The sequence below is a fragment of the Patella vulgata genome, chromosome 2 (assembly GCF_932274485.2).
Source record: "Patella vulgata chromosome 2, xgPatVulg1.2, whole genome shotgun sequence".
Classification (NCBI taxonomy): Eukaryota; Metazoa; Mollusca; class Gastropoda; family Patellidae; genus Patella; species Patella vulgata.
The window spans coordinates 92,209,852-92,234,594 of NC_065880.2; the positions used below are offsets into that span (position 1 = coordinate 92,209,852).

A 24,743-nucleotide genomic window follows, 5' to 3' on the forward strand; every position below is an offset into this window, starting at 1 on the left:
CTGGGAACGGAAATGATCCTGGTGATCAGTTCAATAATATCAAAACGTCAACCACTCCCGCCAATGTTGACCTTACTACCATAAACATCAAAGAATAGTTCAAGGGAGTTAACTGCGGCGTATCCAACTGTAAAAAATAGTGCGCGCTTAATTATTGACATATTATATTAATATCTGTCGTTACAAATATCAATATTCTTGCATCAATCGATAAGTACAAGTATTTGAATTTATTTATTGAAAGATCTGTTTGGACGTTAGTTGTATTGTTTTTAACTTGAATGCGGATTAATCTCGGCGCACTTGCTAGCACACCACTGTAGTTCGTTCTTTCACGTGGGCTCGCCATTAGTGGTAGGTCGTGTCTGAGAACTCTCCTCATGTTTTCAAGATTTGCAACTGAATAAAAACTGATATTTATTATAATAAACATTCTAAATAGTATATTGTGGTCCCTTTTCTTTTTATACGCCAATATTTATTGTCAGACCGCAGTATAACGAATTTTGGGGGTGTTCATACCCGAACACGTGTTTCGACTCTGACTCTAGTCTCTCAGTCTTCAAATGGGAATCGTATTGTGTGCATTTCCAGGTTGGCAGTGAGCGTTTTAATTCATAGTGATGCCACTGATGGTTAGCTGAAACTATGTTCCAAAATCATTTTCGTCCATTTTTTATCATTGATTGTCACTTGGTTTATGCTAAAGTTTAATTTATAATATGGCATGGCCGTCATTTGAGTACCACATCCCGTCCATAATTTATTGTTGATACACAACTTAATGGGGCATTAGCTGGCGGTTCTCATTATAATAGTTAAAAACTAAATAATGTGAAGGGAATATGCTGAAAATTTCAGTCAAATTTTCTGAACTGAGATATTAGCGATTGAATTTAAGGCCTAGCCAGTAGCCTCGATCATTACTAAAGTCAATAAATAAAATTAAAAGGCAGTCTCTATTATCCATTTTTGGATTTAATCGTCAATGACTATTGAACAGCAGGATTCAAATCCAGTGAAAATCTGACGCATAGGATGGCACCAAGAGTTGAGGTTTTTCATGTTAATAAATGTGTAATTAATAGTTTATGTAACATTTCAGGCCTAAAGAAAGACCCGCAATAGGTAGATTTGGTTCTTGCATAATGTATGTTTAATAATTTATTAGTTCATACAATATTTTGTTTTCAGGCTAAAGTAAATCAAGATGGGAAGGGTCCCCCGAGTTCAGAGTAAAACATATGCTACTCCCCGACGTCCTTTTGAAAAGGAACGTTTGGATCAGGAGTTAAAAATTATTGGTGAATATGGTTTGAGGAACAAGAGAGAAGTATGGCGAGTCAAATACACCTTGGGTAAAATCCGAAAAGCTGCTCGAGAATTGTTGACGCTTGAAGAGAAGGATCCCAAACGACTTTTCAATGGTAAATTTAAATCATTGACTATTTACTTAAAGTAGCTAAGTCCGTAACTCAATATCATCCAAAATCTTAGACATTGAAAACACAAATTTTTTTGCAATTTAAATCAGCATTGGTGTTGTGATCTTACCTGGAAAAAATGGGCTTCTGATATCCAATATTTAAGACAAAATTAACATTTTACCATTGGTACACGAATCGTGTACCATAATGCGTTTCAGCGCCATTTGTAACAAGGTGCTCAATGAATGAGGCTAGACATATTCCACAAGTCATGTCAAACGGTAATATCATGTTCTTATTTGGAGAACATGCGCAATAAATAATATCGATGTTGACTGGAATAACCAGACGCTAGAAACTGACTTGCGGTTGTGACTTCTGGCGTATTTCGCCGATCATAACTGATGACAATTCACAGTAAAACGGACACAATTGAATGTAAAACAGTTTATGTAAATTCATATTACATTATTATGTGTTGCGACCCATTTGTTCCAATTACTAGGTCCAAAATATTAGCGATTTAGCTCCTTTAAAATATAAAGCTTATACATCTTCCAGGTTCCTTAAAATTTGTTTGCCAGTTCTAGGATAATTTTTGCCATTTTTCACTGCGCTTAAATGTGTTAAATTACGAAAATTAGGAGGACAAGGAAAAGTTCTGGCTATGTTTTTTTACTTTGTGTGAATTTCTCCATAATATGCATATTGGATACACACTTTGTGAAATGTATCCAAGTTCCGGTGTTTCCAAATGGGTTAGGGGGGTTGGATGGCCGAATGGTTAGCATATGATAGTTTGTGTCGAGTGGACGTTATACATGTACCCCATTTCTCTCTTTCCAATACATACACTAATCAGATCATAAGGTCCTGTCTGTCATTGAATCAAGTGACTTGGTTAAGATCCCCGGCTTGTAAGTTACAAGGAGTAGGGTCGCCTCTCCAGTCTTGTGGGTTTCCTTGGATCCGCCCACGTCAAGATCCCTACGCGCATGCAAATTATTGAAATAAAATTGAACTATTTTTATATACGCACATTGACATCGCACCTGTCCAGTGGACATCCGTTATTTTAGAACAGTAATAGACACAAATTGATGAATATATAATTTTATAGGTAATGCTTTGTTGAGACGATTAATCCGCATTGGTGTACTTGATGAAACCAAAATGAAACTAGATTATGTTTTGGGTCTCCGTCTGGAAGATTTCTTGGAGAGAAGACTTCAAACCCAAGTTTTCAAGCTTGGTCTTGCCAAGAGTATTCATCATGCTCGAGTTCTTATTCGACAAAGACATATAAGGTAAACATAACGTCTACCTACTAAATGCTCAGTTCATAAAAATACCAATTTCCTAACCATCTTTTTGTCCCCTGACTTTCAAAGAAAGCAGGGGACTATTAAAATGGGTTCGTCTGTCCGTCACACTTTTTGGAACACAATAACTCTTTCTAATGGAGCTAGAATTGTCAAACTTGATGTAGGTATTTATTAGGTTAATGCCTTGATGAAGTTCGAAGATGAGCAGAGATATTTAAAGCACTTTGATTGGTTGTTGCTTTGGTACACGATAACTTTAGTTCTAATTAATGAAACTAAGTGTATAGTGTAGCAATATTGTCGTTGCGACATTGTTTTCAATTTATAGGCAAGGTGGCGGTATATGTCATTAATATCTTTGGCAAGTTGGTAGATTCATCAACTTAGTCTGTAATTGACAGTATACACATAGAGTTATATAGTCAAAACATAACTGTTTCTGTGTGTCAATAAAATACCACAAGATTACACGTGAGTGGAATTATTATAATTGCATCATTTGGCTTAAAGTAACCAATCATATCGTTAATTGCACAGGTTCAGGGTCATGATCACACTTGGCTGTGCGTGATATTCATATGCCTATAAAAGAAACCGTGGGACTCTGTAAGTCAGACTTCCATTAGATTCCAGAGAGGTTCCATCTGAGTTCCTAGACAGTCGCCAGGGTGGAGAAATGGTTTTAGCTAGTATTATCTATTATGCTTACATGGATACCATCCGGAATCGAACTCGAAGCTTGAACACGATTCCATTGCACGATGCATGACGTATTATCTAAGATCGCAGAAAGTTTTAACACTTGGGATTTATACTTGTATCAAATTTTGGCCGATATTCGATTTAATGTCAATGAATCGACAAAGTTTTCTCCTTTTTACTTGTTGTATAATCGCGATCCTGTATTGCCATTTGGGGACCGATCCTCATGAAATAGCGTTGCAAAATCAGCATCAGGCTTTTCTTTTAGTTCACAAGAGGTTAAGGAAAATGCAGCGTAAAAATGCTGAATATGTGAACAAAAAAGGCAACTGACACCCTTTTTAAGGGGGGTGATCCAGTGTATTACAAAAACCATCTTCGGAAACATAAATTACAGGAAAGATGGACCCCATATTATCGGATAATTGAACAAACGTCACCAGTCTCCTTTATAATAGATAATCAACTAACAGGCCAGACTACAAGGTCGAATACGCAAGATCTGCGTTTAGCAAAACTTGATAATTGTCAAATTCCGGAGAAACAATCCGATAAGGAAAAGTTATTGCAAAAAGCACAATATGTAGAAGATCCATGGAGCTCAGATTCTAGCTCAGAAAACGAAAACCAGTGGACCCGATGAGGGTGTACCATTGGCACAACTGTCTACTAGGTTTAAGAAGGAAAGATCGGATAGCGAGTCGGACAAGGAAGATGTTCCGTTAATGGAATTATCCAAGCGTCTGAAGGCTTGTAACGATCAAGATAATGAAAATGTAAAGGACACGAATAGTTTACCATCAAGTAGAAGTGATATCTCTGATGATGAACGCTCCTTGAATGCGATATAAAGAGCGATGGTAAATTAAAACCTGAAAAATCGCCCATCAAAAAGACGAAACAGTTGTTAAAACTTATTGCCAGTATATAGTATTTGATTTTCTTATGTTAATGACTAATTAACTGAGGTGATTTTAGTTAGAGTGGAAAAAAAAAACAACCAACGTTTTATTTTTTTAAGGCAATATCCACAGCCGGTAGTGGTTACCGAATATAGGAAGAAAATGTCAGGGTTAATGTACATGTACCAGGCTCAGTTTCTGTCGGGACTGTAAGGGGTATTTACCTGGCTATGGGTTCTTCTTCATTGTCCGTATGCCCTCTGCAAGGAGATGGCCATGTAACTGGTGCCACCAGAAAATTAAAATCAAGATTTTCAAACACGGTGAACGTTGCCATAGGCAACCATTTGGCCTTGTGTGTCGTCTTAACAGTTCTGTTTTGTTTTTTACCATAGGAGTGTGAATCGTTATCGAGATTGACATTAGGACACTTCAAGAATCAAAAACTTTTTGAATTTAACTTAAGGTTTTTTTGGGGTTTTTTATAGTTAAATTAAAGTGAACTTAGGACTTGTAAGACTGCTGAATTTTTATCATATGGAAATATTTTTATGCATGAAATTATATTATGTTGATGTAATCTTATTTTCCTTTGACAGGTTTCCTCGTTCTCCAGTTTTCATTCACTCCCCGTGACACATATATTTTTTTTTGGCCGTGCTGTTACTATAGTATCACCATGTCTTGGCAATGTCTAGTTGTACATAAAAAAAATAAGGGATATATTGGTCAAATTATAATCATTGTCAAAATAGTCATCAAATTCTGGCTGTTTATTGACCTATGGTTTTTAGACCAAATAAGGTAATATCTATCTGTTAGTGGTGGGAAATAAATAAGTTTATTATGTATTTTCAATGGAAAAGTACCAAGGACCTGCTGAAATGAGACAGGTATAAATTGAAGAGTTAAAGTGAGTTTTAATTAGACTCTCATCAGACTATTCCAAGAAGCCATTATATATTTGAGAACGAGGAACCTGCAAAGTTATTCCAGTTTACCAATAAAGTTGAGAAACTATTATTGCTGTAGTATTGTTTACGATCACAAGGAAACACAACAAATAAAGAGGTCCATAGTACTACAATAGCTTGATTGCTCGATACTTTTAAAAAAAATAAATGTGCGATTAATTAATGTGTCATCTGTTTATTTTTGGATTTCGGCGGAGGACATCAGCCTCACTGTTGGCTTGTTAAATGCTTGTATAACCCGTTTTGTTCATGTCTTCTTCAGCAGCTAAAACAATTTTAAACACCGTAGTCCACTTGAACAATATGTTCAATGTCTATGTGTACTGTTAGTCTGTAAAAAGGGATTTGATTGGATGGAATATGAAGCAATTTACACCCGTGATCCACTGTGATGTTTAGTCATACGATCAGGGTTATGTGGATTCCGTTCCAGGCATCCTCTTTGTTTGTGTGGGCCACTTTGACTTGAAGTCATATGTCCACTATGAAAGTATATATACACACTGCTGTATAACTGAAGGAGGTATGGTATTTCATTTGTTTACTGGGCTAGAAACCCAAATCTCTCAATTGCACATATACCTTAATACACGTGCGCATGAAAGTATCTGAAGACACGAAAACTGACCACTTTGCAGTGTTCCGTAAGATTTGGAGGGGAAGTGCAGATATTGGTATGGTTGTAGACTGGACATTAAACGACACAAGATTATTAAAGAAGCCCTAGACTGTACTATTTGTTAGGCCCCTCACAATCCCTAACCAGAGGAAGATTAAGTCGGAGGATGGCGACGAATGGTTAAGAATAGTTTGGATAAGTAAAGCTTATGGCAGTGACAATGTTATTCTACACCAATACTGGAGGCCCCCAATTTATTCTACACCAATACCGGAGGCCCCCAATCTGATTATAACACAGATCCTATTTCGTTTCGGTTTTTCTAGTTAAAAATTGGTTTACTGTCTTTACTACACTAGGATCTGGAAGAGTTGTTATCATGGACGTGCTTTGAATAGTGTGATGCACTAGCTAATGAAACAGCCTGTTACAGCGAGCTTTTGACGTGTTTTGTACAAAACTGTGAAAAATCCACTAGTAACATCAATGCCGATTGGTTAATCAAATTCTGATGTCATAGGGTCAAAAGCCGCTCGTGACCTGACGCAACCTATCGCTACAACTTGTCAGATCTTCATGTAGTGTAGGCCATCGAAAGTATAAAAAAACGAAATGAAAAATAGATCTGTATTTTAATCAGATTGTAGACTGCCCAGCCTATATTTAGATCCAGCACTGTATGAATATGTAAATTTGACTATGAATATGTAAATCTGACTGTATGAATATGTAAATTCGACTGTATGAATATGTAAATTGTATTTTTCAGAGTAAGGAAACAAGTAGTAAACATCCCATCATATGTTGTACGACTAGATTCACAGAAACACATTGATTTCTCTCTCCGATCACCATATGGTGGTGGCCGACCAGGTAATTTACTTATTCTAGATCTTGTATTTTAATGGATGAAACCCTATAGCACTTTGTACATGTCAATATGCCATCGGATACTCGAGAATTTAACTAGATTAGAAGGGTTTGCCATTTAAAACGGGAAAGCTAGGCTAAATCTCGAATATACCAGTGCCCTGGTTACCACAATGCAAACAGCTGGTCGAAACTACAGTGATAACTTGGCTCAGAATGAAGTAATTTGAAAGAAATTTTCAATATTTTCATTTTACATTTATCTATTTTTGAGCTATAATAGCAAGAATGGTCAGCTCTTTATATAAATCTTACATAATGTACATAAAAGATCCCTTGACTATAGGAATTCGATATAAGAGTAGGCCACTGTCCCGGCAAAATTTCCCTCATAGCACACTGTATGGCTTATGCCCGTCTTCATTACCCCTGTCGAAGCAGAACCGTAGGACTTTGAACCCCATTTCATTTCAGCAAGAACGACCAGCTCTTTATATAATTCTTACGTAATTTATGGTTAACTAAAACAATTGTTTATTTCAGGACGCGTTAAGCGAAAGAATATGAAGAAGACTGATGCTGGAGGTGGAGCTGAAGAAGAGGAGGATTAATCTGTTTAATCTTCACAAAATAAAAAACATCAAATCAAAATAAAATCTTGTTATTTTATTGAAGTTAAAGATGGGTTCCCGTGTACAAACTGGGTGATTTAATGGTATATATGGACCAAAAACATATTCAAACTAATTAATTTGTCATAATTATGCTTCAAATCCTTCTCAAACATTGTAATTGCAAAGGAATGCCCTGCTATTAAAATTGGATCAAACCAGGTCATGTTTACGTCAGGTCTTGGGAGTCAGAATTCATTGCATACATAAGACGATGTTGTCTTTAATCGCTTACTATTTATTTTAAATATCTAATCCTAATTAAATTCTCAGATTATCCACTACCCGTGTCTTTTTCCGTCATTTTTATCTCAGAAAGTATTGTACGTCTAACTCTTCATAAAGTTTATCAACTTGTACATCAAGCACTCAATGTTCGCTTGTGACCTTTGACATCATGCGTGTAGAAGTTCCTAATCGTCGGGCTGTTTAGGGGGAACCCTTACATTTTTGTCCTGTATATGAATGGTTTTCGGGAAATCCAGTATTTTTCTAGTAAGATTGGATATCTCTACTTTCCATATATACCAAAATTGCCATACTTTTATTGGAAATAACCACCCGATAAATACTTTTCTGGGAACCCATCTTTAAAAATATCAAAAGAATGGACTATTTCTAGAATCAAGTCCTACCTTGTAGAAAGCTGTGAAATCTTAGAATTTCAAAATTGGTCATTTAACTGAGTAGCTTCCCAGAAAGGATTCAGATTTGCAAATTGAAAATGTATTATTGATGGTGCTTGGCATCAACTGTGCTGTGTTCTAGTAGAGCAAAAAATCTGAAGTGCTGACAGGTTCTAAATGCAATGCAGTTAAAATTTTGAACAAACTTGACAAGCAGGGTCACTTGTCTAACCTCGTGGGTTTCTCCGGTTTCCTCCCACTACTAAAGAACCCCTATGTGCAAGCAAATTATTGAAATAAAGTTGGACCATATGTTAGTCCCGAAATGGCCTAGTGGATGTTAACCCCATTACTCTCTTCCCCACTGCAAAGCGTATTGAAATACAATTGTACAATGTTAGTTCCAACCTGACATAGTCTGTGTTGAGTGCACATCAAACCTCATTATCTTCCTTTGCAGGAGGGGTTGGATGGCCGAATGGTTAGTGTGTGTGCGCTGTATCATAAGGTCTGTCATTGAGTCAACTGGCCTGGTTTCGATTTCCCATGACAAGGAGTAGGGTCACCTGTCCAGCCTTGTTGGTTTTCTCAAGTTTCTGCCCACTGCTAAAGACCCCTACTATACGGCCTACTCTAAACATTGAATTCCAACTGTCGAGGGATATTTTACGTGCATGCCAATCTGTACACGGGGACCTCAGTTTTTCGTTCCATCCTAATGACTCAACAGTTGGCCCTCCGTCCTGCATTACTGTCAAGGGGGAACCATGCCGGAAAATCTGGATGAACTTTCTCGGCCAATGCAGGGATCGAACAACCAACCTCCCATGTTCCTGAAGCAACGACTGCAAGTTTTACAACATCTAGACGTTGCTTGTTTACTTCACAATTCCCGAACTTATAGCTATGTTATCTACAGACATGTGAGCTGTAACGTCCAATCAGAGGTTGTGACATCGCGGAAACCTTGACATTGAATGAACCTTGAACTTTGCAACTTGATTATCACAGGTAGACATTTTAGCTTGAAAACACGAGAATTGGTATTCGCACCGACCTTGAAGGCTTTGATAAGATGTACGTAGTTTAAGCGAGATCAAGCCTTCTATTGAAGATGCCAGCGTCTTAGCCACCGTGACAGATGGACATGGGTGACAGCAATATAGTACAACAATAAAAAGGCAGGTTTTAAAAAAAAATTCACCAAAAGTGAAAACCAGTAACACGAGAGATTTAACATTGGACATTTGTAAACAAAAACTTTTATTAAAAAAACAAATGCTTCTACGGACAAAATAATTGTTTTTCTAGACTGACAAAATAATTGATTTCTAGACTGAGAAGTAAAATAATAAAATACCTACATACAAAGATGCATTATGTAAGAATTAAATAAAGTAATGGCCGTTATTGCTATAACTGTTCAAAAATAGATAATAAAAAATGAAGATATTGAAAATTTCTGTCAAACTGCTTATTCTGTGGGAAGTTAATAAATGTTTGACAAAATGTAGCGTGTATCTTTTATTGTGCTCATCTTTTATTTTTTCGTTAAACTCTAAAATGGCCACAGTGTTCTAATCCGATGGCCCAGAGAGTTGATTACGGATTTGTCATGTTGAAAATGTTTCAAGTGTAAATAATAATTTATGTAATATTTGAAGAAAGAAAAGAGACCTGCAATAGGCAGATTTAGCTCTTACATATTGTATCATTAATTATGGTAAGAGGTAAAATAATGGAATACCATCATTTAAGACAACATAAATAAATTATTATATAAAAATTGTTCTATCGGCTTCATGGTAGGGATTTTTTGTCTGGCTGTATAAATCTGAAATACAAATAAATATACAGAATTTCAACTTGCAAGAATGTAAAAATAAAATGTCAGAAAGGTAGGTAGGTCCTTATAATACACAATTTACAAAACAGGACGGAATATTTCAATAGACATGTCTCCAATCGGCATTATTTGTAATAATTAGTGCTCACATTAATCAAAGTTTTACTTCCAAATTATCAAGTGAGAGAGAAATGGGGTTTAACGTACACTTGACACAAACTAGGTCATTTCGGGACTAACACATCGTTAAATTTTATTTCAATAATTTATGTGCGTGTAGGGATCTTTAGCAGTGGGAGGGAACCGGAGGACCCTGAGAAAACCCACAAGGTTGGACAGGAAACCCTACTCCTTGTCACATACAACCTTGGATTCGAAACTAAGCCTGTTGACTCAATGACAGACTTTATGATACAATGCACAATTTTGATATATACATGTAACAATTGAACCGCTACCTCAGCATTACAGCAAAGCCCCAGTGGATTTAAAAAACCCTAGAAAATAACTGGTGCATAATTGTTTGGGTTTTTAGAAAAATATGAGATTTCTCACGACTTAATCCCGTGCTATTAAAGACTCATCTTTTACAATATTTACAAGGCTTCCCTACATTGTTCAAATCACCCTCAACAACTTTATTAGAATAAAATTGTCACCTGGAAACTTCCCTATATTGCTCAAATCACGCTCAGACACATTTTAGAATGAAGTTGCCACCTGGAAACTTACCTATGTCGAAAAAATTGAAATGGGGTTTAACGTCCTACTGTTTTGCTTCATACGCCATACAGTGTGCTATGGGGGGAATTTTGCCCGGACAGCGGCACTACGGCCTACTCTTATATCGAATTCCAACTGTCAAGGGATATTTTACGTCCTTGTCTTACCTATGTCGAGCAGCTTCACTAGATAATACTTCTTTACTATAATATGTAAATAATAAACTATTGTCTTGAAGATGAGGATTTTTATGTATAAATTCTTCAAATGTCATATCTTTAGAATTAATAGCATCTGTTACCAGGTGTATAAAGAACATTGTTATAGTTTCATGGTAACCAGTTTTAATCTGAAAATAATCAAATTCGTTACAGTTTCTTCAACTCATCATATGTAACAATTATTTTATTCGGTCGAATCAATCGGCGATGAAATTTATTAGGCCGAATGGGTGGACACACTAGCCGTATGCTTTGTCCGATTCACCAGTCAATTGCGTCACCTTTCACGTCACATGATTAAACATGCCGACGTCTATGTCTTCAGACAATCACATGATTTCCCGATATGAGTGGTGATTGGCTAATGAATTCTACATTTGGCCGAAACAGATACACCACGTGAATATATCAAACATGTTTGATTCGGCGAATCATTCGGCTAGTGTGTCCACCGCTTTAGTAAAGAACTTCAATTCTGAAGCATCTACCCTAATCTCAGTATCATTTTGTAAAAAAAAAGGCCAGTCTTCTTGGATATCAATAAAATATGGTCTATCATTTCTTTTCCTCCCTACTAAAATATACATCGACATAAGAAATAAATTCTCAATGAAAAGAAACAAATTCATTTGTTTGGTATATTTAAAATTGCCAGCAATTTTGCTACCGGAAGTTGTCCTCTATGGCAGAACCTCTTCTAGATCCACCAGAATATATCAATGTTCTGCTGTGACTCGGCTAATAAAGATGTGCATACAGTGTGCTATGAAGGACATTTTCCCCTGACAGCGGTACTACTGCCAACTGCAAAGGGATCATTTACTTGCAAAACAACTTGTACACAGGACCTCAGTTTTTCAAACAATCCGAATGAGTAGACAGCTGTGCATGTCAGGCCCTCCTTCCTGCAACACTGACAAGGGGAAACCACGCCAGAAAACTCTGAGCTTTCACTGCCAACTACAGGATCAGTGTATATAAACATTTGTATATTACCGTTAGATAAACATGATGAACTGACCTTGTCTAAATTCTTTTCATTAAACTTCTGTATTCCTAATCTGAAAAATAAATAATTTGCAAGCATATCTTCTTTTTACAGATTCCATATGAATGTGGCTCAGGATTTTTATAGACGTGTTTTTTTTAGGGGAAAACGGACAAGATCCAATGAATAAAATTAATTTAGATCATGTTTCTTGGTAAAGCCAATAGGTTAATAGAGGAATGGGGTTTAACATGCACTCGACACAAAGCATTACATATAAAATTTTACATCCATTACATGCACTTTGCGTGTATTACTGTTCTTTTACCTTCAGTCGAAAACATGCAAATGAGTATGAGTGAGAAAAAGCATTAAAGAGAGAGGGAGATGGGTATAACGTCCATTCAACACAAACTAGGTAATTTTGGAATTAACTTCTGGTTCAATTTTATTTAATTGCAAGTTGGGGTCTTAGCAGTGGGAGGAAACCAGAGGATACAGAGAAAACCCACGAGGGACAGGCAAATATATTCCTTGTCACGTACAAGCTGGGAATCGAAAACCACGACACTTGACTTGACAGACCTTACGATCTAAACTACATGGATGAAACCATTCGGCCACCCAACACCCCACCATTAATAATTAAGAAGGACCATAAATTACTTGACAATTGATTTGCTTTCTCTTTTCCGTGGGGCCTGACAAGGACAGCTGTCTAGTCATTCGGATGGGATGAAAAACCAAGGTCCTGTGTATACATTGGCGTGCATGTAAAAGATCCCATGGCACTTGGAATTCGATATAAGAGTAGGCCATAGTGCCGCTGCCCGGCCAATATTTCCCTCATAGCGCACTGTGTGGCGTGTGCCCTTCTTCATTAGCCCAGACGGAGCAGAATAGTCGGATGTTAAACTCCATTTCATTTCATTTCAAGAAGGAACATGAATTACTTGATGTATTGTGTTGCTTTATCTTTTCCATATTGTTTTATATAATTCCATGCCATTCGTAGATGGGCTTCATGTGTCCATTCTTCAAATGGCAATGTTGTATCTTCAAATGCTTGGAGAAATACTTGATCACCTATCGACCTAAATGACCTGAAATACAATGAAATAATTGTAGCGTTAACATTTTTATTTATTTTTAATAACTAAAGACTTGATGCATGATTGTAGTCAACTACAATATTGTGAAAGTTGAATATCTAAAAGGAATATCGGCCGACAAATGGTTCAATTCCTTTCAGTATTTACAAAGAATTGAAATATCAAATATCTATGCTGCTTGCTATGTAATAAGCCTGCTGCCATTTTGTTGTGGGCAAACAGAATCGATAGGCCTTTCTAAATCCAATTGAGGTGATTTAGCGTTGGTATTTTTTTAAAGTTTTCTCAGTTAAAGATACATTATGCAAGAACTAAATCTGCCTATAGCAGGTCTTTCTTTAGGCCTGAAATGTTATATAAACTATTAATTAGACATTTAATAACATGCAAAGACCTTAATCAATACTCGATGCCATCTTATGTGTCAGATTTCCACTGGATTTGAATCCGAATTGCTGCTCAACGCTCATTGATGATTTATTCCAAAAATGGATAACCGAGACTATGTTTTTTTATCTTACCGACTTTTTTATATTCCCTTTACATTATCTAGTTTTTAACTATTATAGTGAGAACTGCCAGCTCTTTATCTAATCTCCCATAATGTCACTTTAATAAATGTTAAATCTGAGTAAATATTAGCATAAGAAATTTGATATTTTAACGAAATGGCAGATAGTTACTTTAATAATTGTAATCAAGCCTGGAAATAAGGCACCTGTCACTGACAATGTCAGGCACAGATTCAGGCTTTGTCAGGCACTAAACCTCTGGTGCCTGTCATTTTGTCCGGCACTGATTTGTTTTTTTTGCTGATATTATTAATATATGTCCGGCACCAAGTTGAAAATGTCAGGTACTATTTCATTAGTGTCTGACATTTTGTCAGGTACACCTAAAACCGTTATTTCCAGGCCTGATGGTAAGTTATTTGAAAATGTCACCCTATATATAATCACACATATGTGTATTGCATGTTCTGTGAATAAAGGTTACTTACCTTACAAAGTATAAAAGTGGATCCTGAAGACTATGTGATACACTGCCATGTTTTAAATTACCATAATAAACATGATGATCACCTACAGTATGAATAGAATGAGTATCACACAGTAATACAGCTACTGATCCCATAATAATAGGCAGACCCTAGAAAATAAACATTGATCATCAGGCCTACAGTATCACACAGTAATACAGCTACTGAACCCATAATGATAGGCAGACCCTAGAAAATAAACATCGATCATCAGACCTAGAAATAATCATCTAAAGTTGTACCTGACATATCACACATAGCAATAAATACACTGGACAGATCTGTCACTTGGCCATTTGATTAAATTTCTTCATCAACAATTTGATTAAAATACAGATCTATATTCCGTTTCATTTTTTTATACTTTCGATAGCCTACACTACATGAAGATCTGAACAGTTGTACTGGGAGGTCGCCTCAGGGATCACACCATCGGCTTTTGACCCCATGACGCCGGACATTGATTAATCAATCAGCGTTGCGTTGATGTTTCTAGTGGTTTACCCACAGTTCTGTGCATGGCACGCCAAGAAGTCGCCGTAATAGATGGTTTCATTGGCTAATTCCTCATGCCATCCAGAACGCCTGTTACATAACAACTCTTCCAGATCCTAGTGTAGTAAAGACAAGTAAAAATGAAATTTTGAACTATAAAAAATGAAACGAAATAGGATCTGTGTTTTAACCCGATTGCTCCATTAAGTACGTATTTCAACTTAATTTTAGGTAGTGTGTTTCAAAAAATGACCCAGCTATGAACATTAAAACTCCATTTATGTCTCTTTTTTCAAGAGAAATGAAATGAAATGAAATGGGGTTTAACGTCCTACTGTTCTGCTCCTATGCTGGGCTAATGAAGACGGGCATACGCCATACAGTGTGCTATGAGGGAAATTCTGCCCGGGCAGCGGCACTACGGCCTACTCTTATACCGAATTCCAACTGCCAAGGGATCTTTTACGTGCATTCCAATGTATACACGGGACCTTGGTTTTTCGTCTCATCCGAAGAACTAGCTGTCCTTGTCAGGCCCTCCGTCCTACATCACTGACAAGGGGGAACCACGCCGGAAAATCTGGATGAACTTTCTCGGCCAATGCAGGGATCGAACACCCGACCTCCAGGCTACCGAGCCAGCGTCTTACCCACTTAGCAACGTGATCCCCCTTTTTCCAAGAGGCAGATGTACTGAATAACTTACTATAAATTGTTCTAATATTACAGATTGTAACAATAAATTAACACTAATATTAAAAGGCTTGTTGCGTCATTTAGCGCTATAGGAATCCCTTACTAACAGCAATATTGTAAAAGTTGAATCTCTTAATAAGAATATCTTTCCAAAAATAGTTCTATTCCATTATTTACAAAGTTATGATAAATTGAAATTTTATCGATCTATGCTGCTCGAGTATAACAAGATGCCGCCATCTTAGAAACATGATGCGGCCTGTTTTAAATCTGATTGAATCCAAGCAGGAACATTATCTGGTGTTGGTATTTTGATTTTGTTTCCTTAATTAAATGTTAATTACCGGTTAGCGTGTATTAAGCCGTAAGAAATGGCGCGTCAAGCCTCTAAATTATGAATATCAATAGATCTCTTACCTCTTCATTTTGTACATGTGGTATCGTATCAAACGGACAAGATTCTTCCTCCCAGGATTTAGCAAAGTGTAAACTCTGTCGTATCTTGAAAAAATAAATGGCAATTAAATAATCAACACTGAATTAAATTTAGTCTTCAGTCTGACAATATGTGACTGGTTTATGATAATAATATGAACAAAATATCTAAATTGGCTAAAAATATAAAAAAAAATTAGTTTTCTTTATTTATCAAATCCAAATATTACTTTTTCATGTTATATCATTAAAAAGATATTTTTAGCCTATTTTAACATTTTTGTTCATATCGCAAAAGAATTTTGGCTCATTTAGCTGTACTACCAGTACTTAACTTTAAATTGGATTCTTTACTTTTAATTTATTATTGGGCAGTTTGCATTTATTTATATTAGTTATGTTACTCTTGAGGCCATGCTTTAAGTTATTGAATTACCTGATCTTGAGCTAATACATGTACAGCAAACTTTTCTGTTTCCTGTAGTAAACCATGCATACGACTGAAAATAACAAAGAAATGTACTTTAAACTTCAGGGGAGTGGGTGATCTGACACATGTCCATCGAGTCAAGTGGTGTGCTGTTTATCCCACACTTGTACAATGGTTACATGTCTAACCTTGTGGGTTTTCTCTGGTTTTATCCCCTCTCTCTCTCTCTGAACTTCAACTTTATATTCAACCAAACTAAAATTCACTTAGTGTGTAAGGAAAGATAACTTTTATAAAACGTAAAGAGAAAATAGGGGAAAATACTTTAAATTAGAGATAATATTATGATGGAAATTAAAAAAAAAAAAAATAATTCAGATTACTAGCATAATTTGTTTGCTATACATGTAATAAACAACATAGATTGTACTGATTTCTGGAGCTGACACGTGTCATAAAACTCCTTTCATTCATTCTGTTGTGATTTGATGTGTCAAGGGAGATAATTCACATATTCCATCCACCTACACTATAAACTTCATGTAATAAGAAATGAAATGAAGTTGAACATACTATTGTTCTTCTCCTATACTGGGCTACTGAAGACGGGCAGATGCCATACAGTGTTCTATGAGAGGAAATTCTGCCTGGGCAGCGACACTATAGCCCACTCTTATATCGATTTCCAACTGCAAGGAGATCTTTTACGTCAATGTATACATGTGACCTCATTTTTTCATCCCATCTGAACGACTAGACAGCTGTCCTTGTCAGGCCCTCCGTCCTGCACCACTGACAAGGGGAAACCACGCCGGAAAATTCCGATGAACTTCCTTGACCAACGCAGGGATTGTACACGCGACCTCCTGGCTAGATCATTTGATAAGAAGTGACATATCAAGGACCTGGCTACTCCGGTGGGAAACTACAGTCACTGATCAATATGTATCGAGAGAGAAAGAGAGAAATGGGGTTTAACGTCGACTCGACACAAACTAGGTCATTTCGGGACTTACATATGGTTTAATTTTATTTCAATAATTCGCTTGCGCATAGGGGTCTTTAGCAGTGGGAGGAAACCGGAGGACCCGGAGAAAACCCACGAGGTTGGACAGGCGAACCTACTCCTTGTCACATACAACCGGGGATTCGAAACCACGCCAGTCGACTCAATGACAGACTTTATGATACAGCGCGTGCACGCTAACCATTCAGCCACCCAACCCCCCAATATGTATGGAACTTGTGGCACAAATGATATTATTCCACTAACCTATGTCTGTGAATACAAAATGATAACATAGGTGGTTTAAACGAAACACTGGTAAATGAACTACATGTTATTCCTCGTTTCGTCCAGCCACCAGTTTCTTTATTTTCTTTGGCAGAAGTTACAATCACAACTGAAATAAAATTAGTATTTTTTTTATCATTTATTAGATTTTATATCTCTACATACAAAATTTGAAAATAATTCTCATAAGTCAGAAAAATGATTTCCCCATTCCATTACTTTATTTCTCCAATGGTTTCTTTATTTGTGTGTTTCAAATACAAATAACATTGTTTCATTTTAAAACAATAATACTATTTTTTGCCAACTACAGACCCAGGACTGTGAGAGAGAGAGAAATGGTGGTTTAACATCCACTCGACATAAACTAGTCATTTTGGGACTAACATATGGTTCTATTTTATTTCAATAATTCACTTGTGCGTAGGGGTCTTTAGCTGTGGGAGGAAAATGGAGGACCCGGAGAAAACCCACAAGGTTGGACAGGCAACCCTACTCCTTGTCACGTACAACCGGCGAATCGAAACCACGCAAGTCGACTCAATGACAAACCTTATGATACAGCGCGCACATGCTAACCATTCGGCCATCCAACCTCCCACACAGTGGATGATTATGACTGGCTCCCGGCCAGATCCATTCACTGGATTTGAAATTTGTTGTTTATTGCTTGCAATGTCTGTGTCGTTTGTATCTTGTCAGCAGGTTTTGCCTTTTCGGTTTTGTTCGTGTAGTGCAATACCCCTGCACAGAGCCTCGTCTAAGGATTTGGTCGTGCATGGCAATGTCGGGCGAACCCCAACACGCAATCACCGCCGGTGAGAGCCCGTGTGGTTGGTAGAGGGGGGGGGGCCTCCCCCAGAAAATTTTGAAAATTGACTCCCTTAGACTCGATTTCTGAGCACTTAAAAAATAGTTTCGGAGATTTGATACACTATAAGTTATAGCATCTTATTAAACCATGGATTGATTAATAGGCCTACCCTGTAAAATCGAGATCAAAACACTGCTGCGGCTGACCCGCAGACAGAAATATACCCATAAAACAATCAGAAAGACGATTTTGTAAACCTACGCACCATGATATAATATTGGCACATGGGGAAAAATCTTGTCAGCGATTTTCAAAACGTATGTATGTTGCCGCCCAGTCTTCAACTTTTGGGCTCAGTAGACGGCACAGTTTAGCCAGTGCGCAGCGGCGGCGCCGCTTAGTTACCATGTTAAACGAGGCTCTGCCCCTGCTCTTACCATTTGACTGGCTTAATCTATAATGTTTGCTATTTTGTCAGATCTACAGAAAATGGTAAATGATAAGTAGCAATAATTCTGTTTTTTCTGTAAATTCAACTAACCTGCTTGGGGAACCTTCCTCATAACTGACTGAAATAAAGCTTCGTTGTCCACATTCTTTCCTTGACTTTTGTTTGGATCCAATAAAATATCCAAGTTATCAGTGGCTAAAAGAAAAATAAGCCCATTAGATTATGAAAATAAACAGTACCTAATAATCAAGTAGGCCTACCAGTATAACTACATGTATAATAGGCCTCATTCCAAACTTAGGCTGCCTCTCTACAGTTAGCTCCGCCTTAGAATGTATTCTCAAGGTATGAAGTAGATGCATCGCTGTGTGCAGTATGGTATTGGCATGACACAAATACCACTGTTTAATATAAACATTTATAAATATTTGATCTTTTCTGGAACTGTGTCCATTAAGAGGGCCTATTTTCTCTGCGATTCACATTCTATATCTCTTAATAGGTAAATAAAGTTACAGATTTTAAAAGTTCCTTGGTCAGAGTTTGTAAAGAAAATATCCGATAAACAGAAATTTTGTGTGGTACCGGTTGTCTAAATGCAGTTTAATTTGGTTAACACTGTCAAAGTACTCATTTAAGAAATGACATACGTCAAGGATATATACTCCAAGTGCCTGCTTATATACTATTCAAAAAAAGTAGGGGATATTTGATTTTTAAGTGTTATTAAAGTCACCTAATGAAACTGACGAAGAAACAAATGACAAAATGAAATGAAGTTCACATTCATAGATTTATTCCAAATGATCGTTAGACTAAGGAAGGCACAGACTGACCATTATAAGGGTAAAATGATACCCGGGGTCAAACAGCAAAGTTACCACAGCATCACAACCAAGTCAGTAACGGGTAAATCCTCCTCTGTTTGCCAAACAAGCATTGATCCGACGTGGCATACTCCTAATGAGACGTCTAAGGTCATTTTGGTCCAGATTGTCCCATTCCTGTTGCAACGCAGCAGCAAGTTCTTGGACATTGGCAGGACGTTGTTGACGTTGACATAACCTCTGTCCAAGCATGTCCCAGACATGCTCGATGGGGGAGAGGTCGGGACTCAGTGCTGGCCAAGGTAATGTGGTGATGTTCTGTTGTTGGAGGTAACCTGTAACGATCCTGGCCCTGTGACATCTTGCGTTGTCATCCTGGAAGATGAAACGGCGGCCATGACGTCGTGCGAACGGCACAACATGGACTGCCAAGATGTTGTCCCGGTAGTACTGGCCTGTAACACGCCCTGCAACAACATGTAAAGCCGTTCTTCCAGCAACAGTGATGCCTCCCCACACCATAACAGAACCACCCCCAAATCGATCATGTCTGATGACGTTAACGTCTTGGAAGCGCTCGTTTCGACGACGCCACACCCTCCTACGTCTGTCCAAAAAATCAACAGTGAACCTTGACTCATCTGAAAACATCACATTGCTCCAGCGTTGATTATCCCAGTGTTGACGATCCCTACACCAACGACGTCTTGCCTGAATGTGATGATCTCTCAAACAAGGGATCACGCGAGGACGTCGGGCGCGAAGGTGACCCCTATGCAGTCGATTCCGAATCGTCTGGCCACTCACTCTCACACCAGTGTCTGTTTGAAGACGAGCGCTGATCTGATTTGCTGTGATGACAAGATTTCTCAAGGCCAAGGTACGGATAAATCGATCCTGGGCTTGAGTTGTCGCCCTTGGTTTACCTGAGCGTGGTCTGTCCTGTACAGATTGTGTATCACGGTATCTGGACCATAGCCTGCTTATGACAGACTGAGAAACATTCATCGTCCGCGCCACAACCGCCTGTGTTGTGCCGATCTGTAGCATGCCAAGGGCACGTAACCTTTCATTTTGGGTAAGCCGACGCATATCAAAATTTGTTTTCTGGTCACTAAAACAATTAAACTGATGTTTCCACCCTGGAATTCAATGCCACAATGACTGTAACATTCAAAGTCAGAGTCGTGCAAATCTTGGGTTGGACCCCCATGATGATCCCAAGCATCACCTGCATTCCATGCGGTAGCTATTGGTGCGTTTGGGCGTCACATGTAACTGGAAATATTTCTTCTGTTAGGTTCTATAGTGACTTTTTTCGTAGTCATTTGCATATTTTAGTATTATGCCCCCAAAATCAAATATCCCCTACTTTTTTTGAATAGTATAGTTATCGTTCACACAACATCAGAACATCAAACAGTACCAGTAACATCTAACTTGAAATGTTGGAAACTAGTAATAAACTTTCTTGGCCAACTCCTTGCTGCAGTGAATCCGAGACCTCATAGCGAGCCAACGGCAACATCTTACTTACTGAGACACCGCGGTTAGGCCTAGGCCTACCATGAACAGGCTACATTTTTAAATTCTGTTATACAAAATTTTACCATTTACAGAATAATTTCGCTTTTGACAGACAACTGGTGTATGATGAACTGATTTCCTGGCTGTAGATACTGTAGACGTAGTACAGTTCGTCCAAGACAGACGAGAGCTTCTGGAGAAAGCTTTCACGTTACACTTCCACTCTTTAACTGATTTTGACAAGGGATTTATAGTTTTTCCTATCCCAGTAATATTCCCTGAACGACATAAAACCCTAATACTTTGCACCGGTGTATTCATTATACTTAAATTATAAAATGAGGACAATATGTACAGCAGACGAAAAAGTTAATATTTCTTGCTGAAAATCTTGGGGATAACCTTCAACACGTGACCGGAAGTGGGGGAATCCCTTCTTTTATTTTTGTTTACAACGTGCAGTTATGGCCTTTTCATTGACATTGAGGTATAACGGTTTTTCTGGTCTTTTGACATCATCTATTTGTCGATTTTGTCCAAATAATAGTTCACAAAATCAGTGCAAATTTTCCTTCTCTGAAAATGTATTAAAAACCGTTCCTAAAAATATTAAAGGCAAAGGCAAAGGTTCCCAAGAATGGCTAAGGAGACAACTCAACGATCCTTATGTTAAAAAGGCACAATCAGAGAATTACAGATGTCGCAGCGCCTATAAGTTACTAGAAATTGATAAACGATTCAACATATTAAAACCAGGTAATATTGTTATTGATTGTGGCGCAGCTCCAGGATCATGGTGTCAAGTAGCAGTTGAAAAAATAAATAAAAACTCAGGTAGGGGTAGAATTATAATTAATATTAATAAGTGTTCAGCTAGCTAGCGGCAATACTATATACCAGAAAATACCGAAAAACAACCGGAAAACTACCATGTTATACTGAATACCACCGGAAAAAAACATACTAAATACCTGAAAATACCCTAAATAGGTAACCCAGAGCCTGGTCCTCTGTTTGCGGGGAGTTTGGTGCATGTGCATGATAAAGTTGCGTTATTATAGACGTTAATGTAATGACATATTTGAACATTAACAAAACATTGTAGAGCAAACCGGTACCATACTTTTCTAGACTGACCCATTACCTTCTTGAAAACACTTTATTATTTCTGTCAAATTCTTAACTCAACAGTATATACAGAGAGAGAGAGAGAGGGTTTAAGGTCCACTCGACACAATCTAGGTTAGTTCGGGACTAACACATGGTTCAATTTTATTTCAATAATTCGCTTGTGCGTAGGGGTCTTTAGCAGTGCGAGGAAACCGGGGGAACCCGGAGAAAACCCAAGAGGTTGGACAGACGACCCTACTCCTTGTCATGTACAAGCATGGAATTGAAACCACGCCAGTTGGCTCAATGACAGACATTATGATACAACGCGCTCGTGTTCGCCATTCAACCCCCGTACCAGTATATAAGACACTCACCCGTCCAATGCTGTATAACTAAGCTATTAGTTATTGAATTAATTGGACTGAACAATACTGTGTGATAAATTCTCATTTATATTACTCTGTCATTGACTCAACTTTAAGTAGGCTACAATCTGATTAAAACACAGATCCTATTTCGTTTGTTTTTTTATAGTTCAAAATTTCGTTTTACTTGTCTTTACTACACTTGTAAGATCTGGGAGAGTTGATATATAACTGGCGTTTTGGTTGAAGTGAGGGATAAGCCAATGAAACGGTCTGTAACAGTGAGTTCTTGGCGTGCCATGCACGTAACTGTGGGTAAACCACTAGAAACGCCAATGCTGATTGATTAATCAATGTCTGACATCATAGGGTCAAAGCCGCTCGTACGACCCCTGACATGACCTTCAAGTACAACTTGTCAGATCTTCATGTAGTGTAGGCCATCGAAAGCATAAAAAACGAAACAAAATATAGATCTGTATTTTAATCAGAAATGAAATGAAATGGGGTTTAACGTCCTACTGTTCTGCTCCTAAACTGGGCTAATGAGGACGGGCATACGCCATACAGTGTGCTATGAGGCACTACTGCCTACTCTTGTATCGAATTCCAACTGCCAAGGGATCTTTTACATGCATGCCAATGTGTACACGGGACCTTGGTTTTTCGTCCCATCCGAACGACTAGACAGCTGTCCTTGTCAGGCCCTCCGTCCTGCATCACTGACTAGGGGAAACCACGCTGGAAAATCTGGATGAACTTTCTCGGCCAATGCAGGGATCGAACACCCGACCTCCAGGCTAGCGAGCCAGCTTCTTACCCACTTGGCCACCGTGGCTCCCCGTATATTAATCAGATTGCTTAAAGTATTAATTTCAATCATTTCAGATTTAAACAGTGTCAATGGTACAGTGATTGGTGTGGACTTGCAACATTTTGTAGATATTGAAGGAGTTCATGTTATAGGCGGTGCAGATTTCACAGACAAAGACACCCAGATAAAAATAATGGAGATTTTAAATGGGAAAAAAGCAGATGTTATATTAAGTGATATGGCTCCGAAAGCTTCCGGAATAAAATCCATGGACCATGAATTAATTATTGAACTTTGTGTTAAAGTACTCAAATTTGGAATCGAGGTTCTGAAACCAGCCGGAACTATTCTGTGTAAAATTTGGATGGGTTACAATCAAAAACAATTGGAAGAGGCTATGAAACATTTATTTGAGTCAGTTCAAGTTGTGAAACCATTATCAAGTCGAACAGACTCAGCAGAAATATTCTTGTTGGCACAGAACTTTAAAAAACGGAAACTGAAATAGGTCTATAATTTCATAAAATTAATTTTGTTTTATTTGGTATTAATTTTTTTTTGTAAAAATGAAATTAAATGGAGTTTAACGTCCTACTGTTCTGCTCCTAACCTGGGCTAATGAAGACGGGCATACGCCATACAGTGTGTTATGAGGGAAATTTTGCCTGGACAGCGGCACTACGGCCTACTCTTATATCGAATTCCAACTGTCAAGGGATCTTTTACGTGCATGCCAATGTGTACACGGGACCTCGGTTTTTCGTCCCATCCGAACGACTAGACAGCTTTCCTTGTCAGCCCCTCCGTTTTTTTTGTAAAACCATTGATCACATATAATACACTGTCCATGGTAAAACTATCATGAAGTCTGGTAAAATATTTTTATCATTAAAATGAATGAAATGGGATTAACATTCTATTTCGTCTGGATTAATGAAGACACATCATGATGAGATTGAGAGGGGTTTGACATTCTCTTGACGCAAGCTAGGTCATTTCGGGACTAACATATGGTAAATTTTATTTCATTTTAATTAAAATTCACTTATGTGTCTTGTAGGAACCAGAGAAAACCCGTGAGAGTGGACAGACAACCCTACCCTTGTCACATACAAGCTTGGGAACAAAATGACGCTACTTGACTCAATGATTTAAACCCATCCGACCACCCATCCCCCCACCATCAATAATTAAAAAGGACCATAATTGAGTTACTTTCTTTTTTCCATATTGTTTTATGTAGTTCCATGCCATTTGTTGATGGGCTTCATGTGTCCATTCAAAGAGAGAGAGATAGAGAGAGAGAGTTCAACTTCATCTCAATAATTGCTCTACACATTTGTTACTGTACTTGCTTGAAAACGGTGAGAGAATACTCTTCGAAACGTCACCCAAATAAATCAGTAATTGTTCTTCCATAAGTATGTGTTCTAGTTT

The 24,743-nt window shown here is 37.7% G+C and overlaps 3 protein-coding genes across 4 annotated transcripts; 2 read left to right on the top strand and 1 right to left on the bottom strand.

The window, feature by feature from the left end:
- The first annotated feature begins 214 nt into the window (after positions 1-214).
- Positions 215-7,475, top strand: LOC126810143 (40S ribosomal protein S9). The gene is made up of 5 exons (XM_050535141.1): positions 215-354; positions 1,195-1,427; positions 2,548-2,734; positions 6,719-6,822; positions 7,363-7,475. The coding sequence occupies exons 2-5, from the start codon at positions 1,211-1,213 to the stop codon at positions 7,428-7,430; spliced, it is 576 nt and encodes a 191-aa protein (XP_050391098.1). The 5' UTR covers positions 215-354; positions 1,195-1,210; the 3' UTR covers positions 7,431-7,475.
- Positions 7,476-9,359: 1,884 nt separating this feature from the next.
- Positions 9,360-21,417, bottom strand: LOC126810107 (flavin reductase (NADH)). Of its 2 annotated transcripts, none has more exons than XM_050535085.2 (10): positions 21,098-21,417; positions 18,751-18,855; positions 17,375-17,504; positions 16,108-16,171; positions 15,654-15,737; positions 14,007-14,155; positions 12,848-12,997; positions 11,928-11,967; positions 10,853-11,034; positions 9,360-9,950 (listed from the first exon to the last, which is right to left on the bottom strand). In XM_050535085.2, exons 1-10 carry the CDS (start codon positions 21,333-21,335, stop codon positions 9,917-9,919), a joined length of 1,176 nt encoding a protein of 391 aa, XP_050391042.1. In that variant the 5' UTR covers positions 21,336-21,417; the 3' UTR covers positions 9,360-9,916. The 2 variants fall into 2 exon arrangements, with proteins under 2 accessions (XP_050391042.1, XP_050391043.1); XM_050535086.2 differs by having other exon boundaries at positions 21,370-21,403.
- Positions 21,418-21,447: 30 nt separating this feature from the next.
- On the top strand, positions 21,448-24,727 carry LOC126810134 (rRNA methyltransferase 2, mitochondrial). Its single transcript, XM_050535124.2, has 3 exons — positions 21,448-21,848; positions 23,381-23,814; positions 24,550-24,727. The coding sequence occupies exons 1-2, from the start codon at positions 21,479-21,481 to the stop codon at positions 23,812-23,814; spliced, it is 804 nt and encodes a 267-aa protein (XP_050391081.1). The 5' UTR covers positions 21,448-21,478; the 3' UTR covers positions 24,550-24,727.
- Positions 24,728-24,743: the final 16 nt, after the last annotated feature.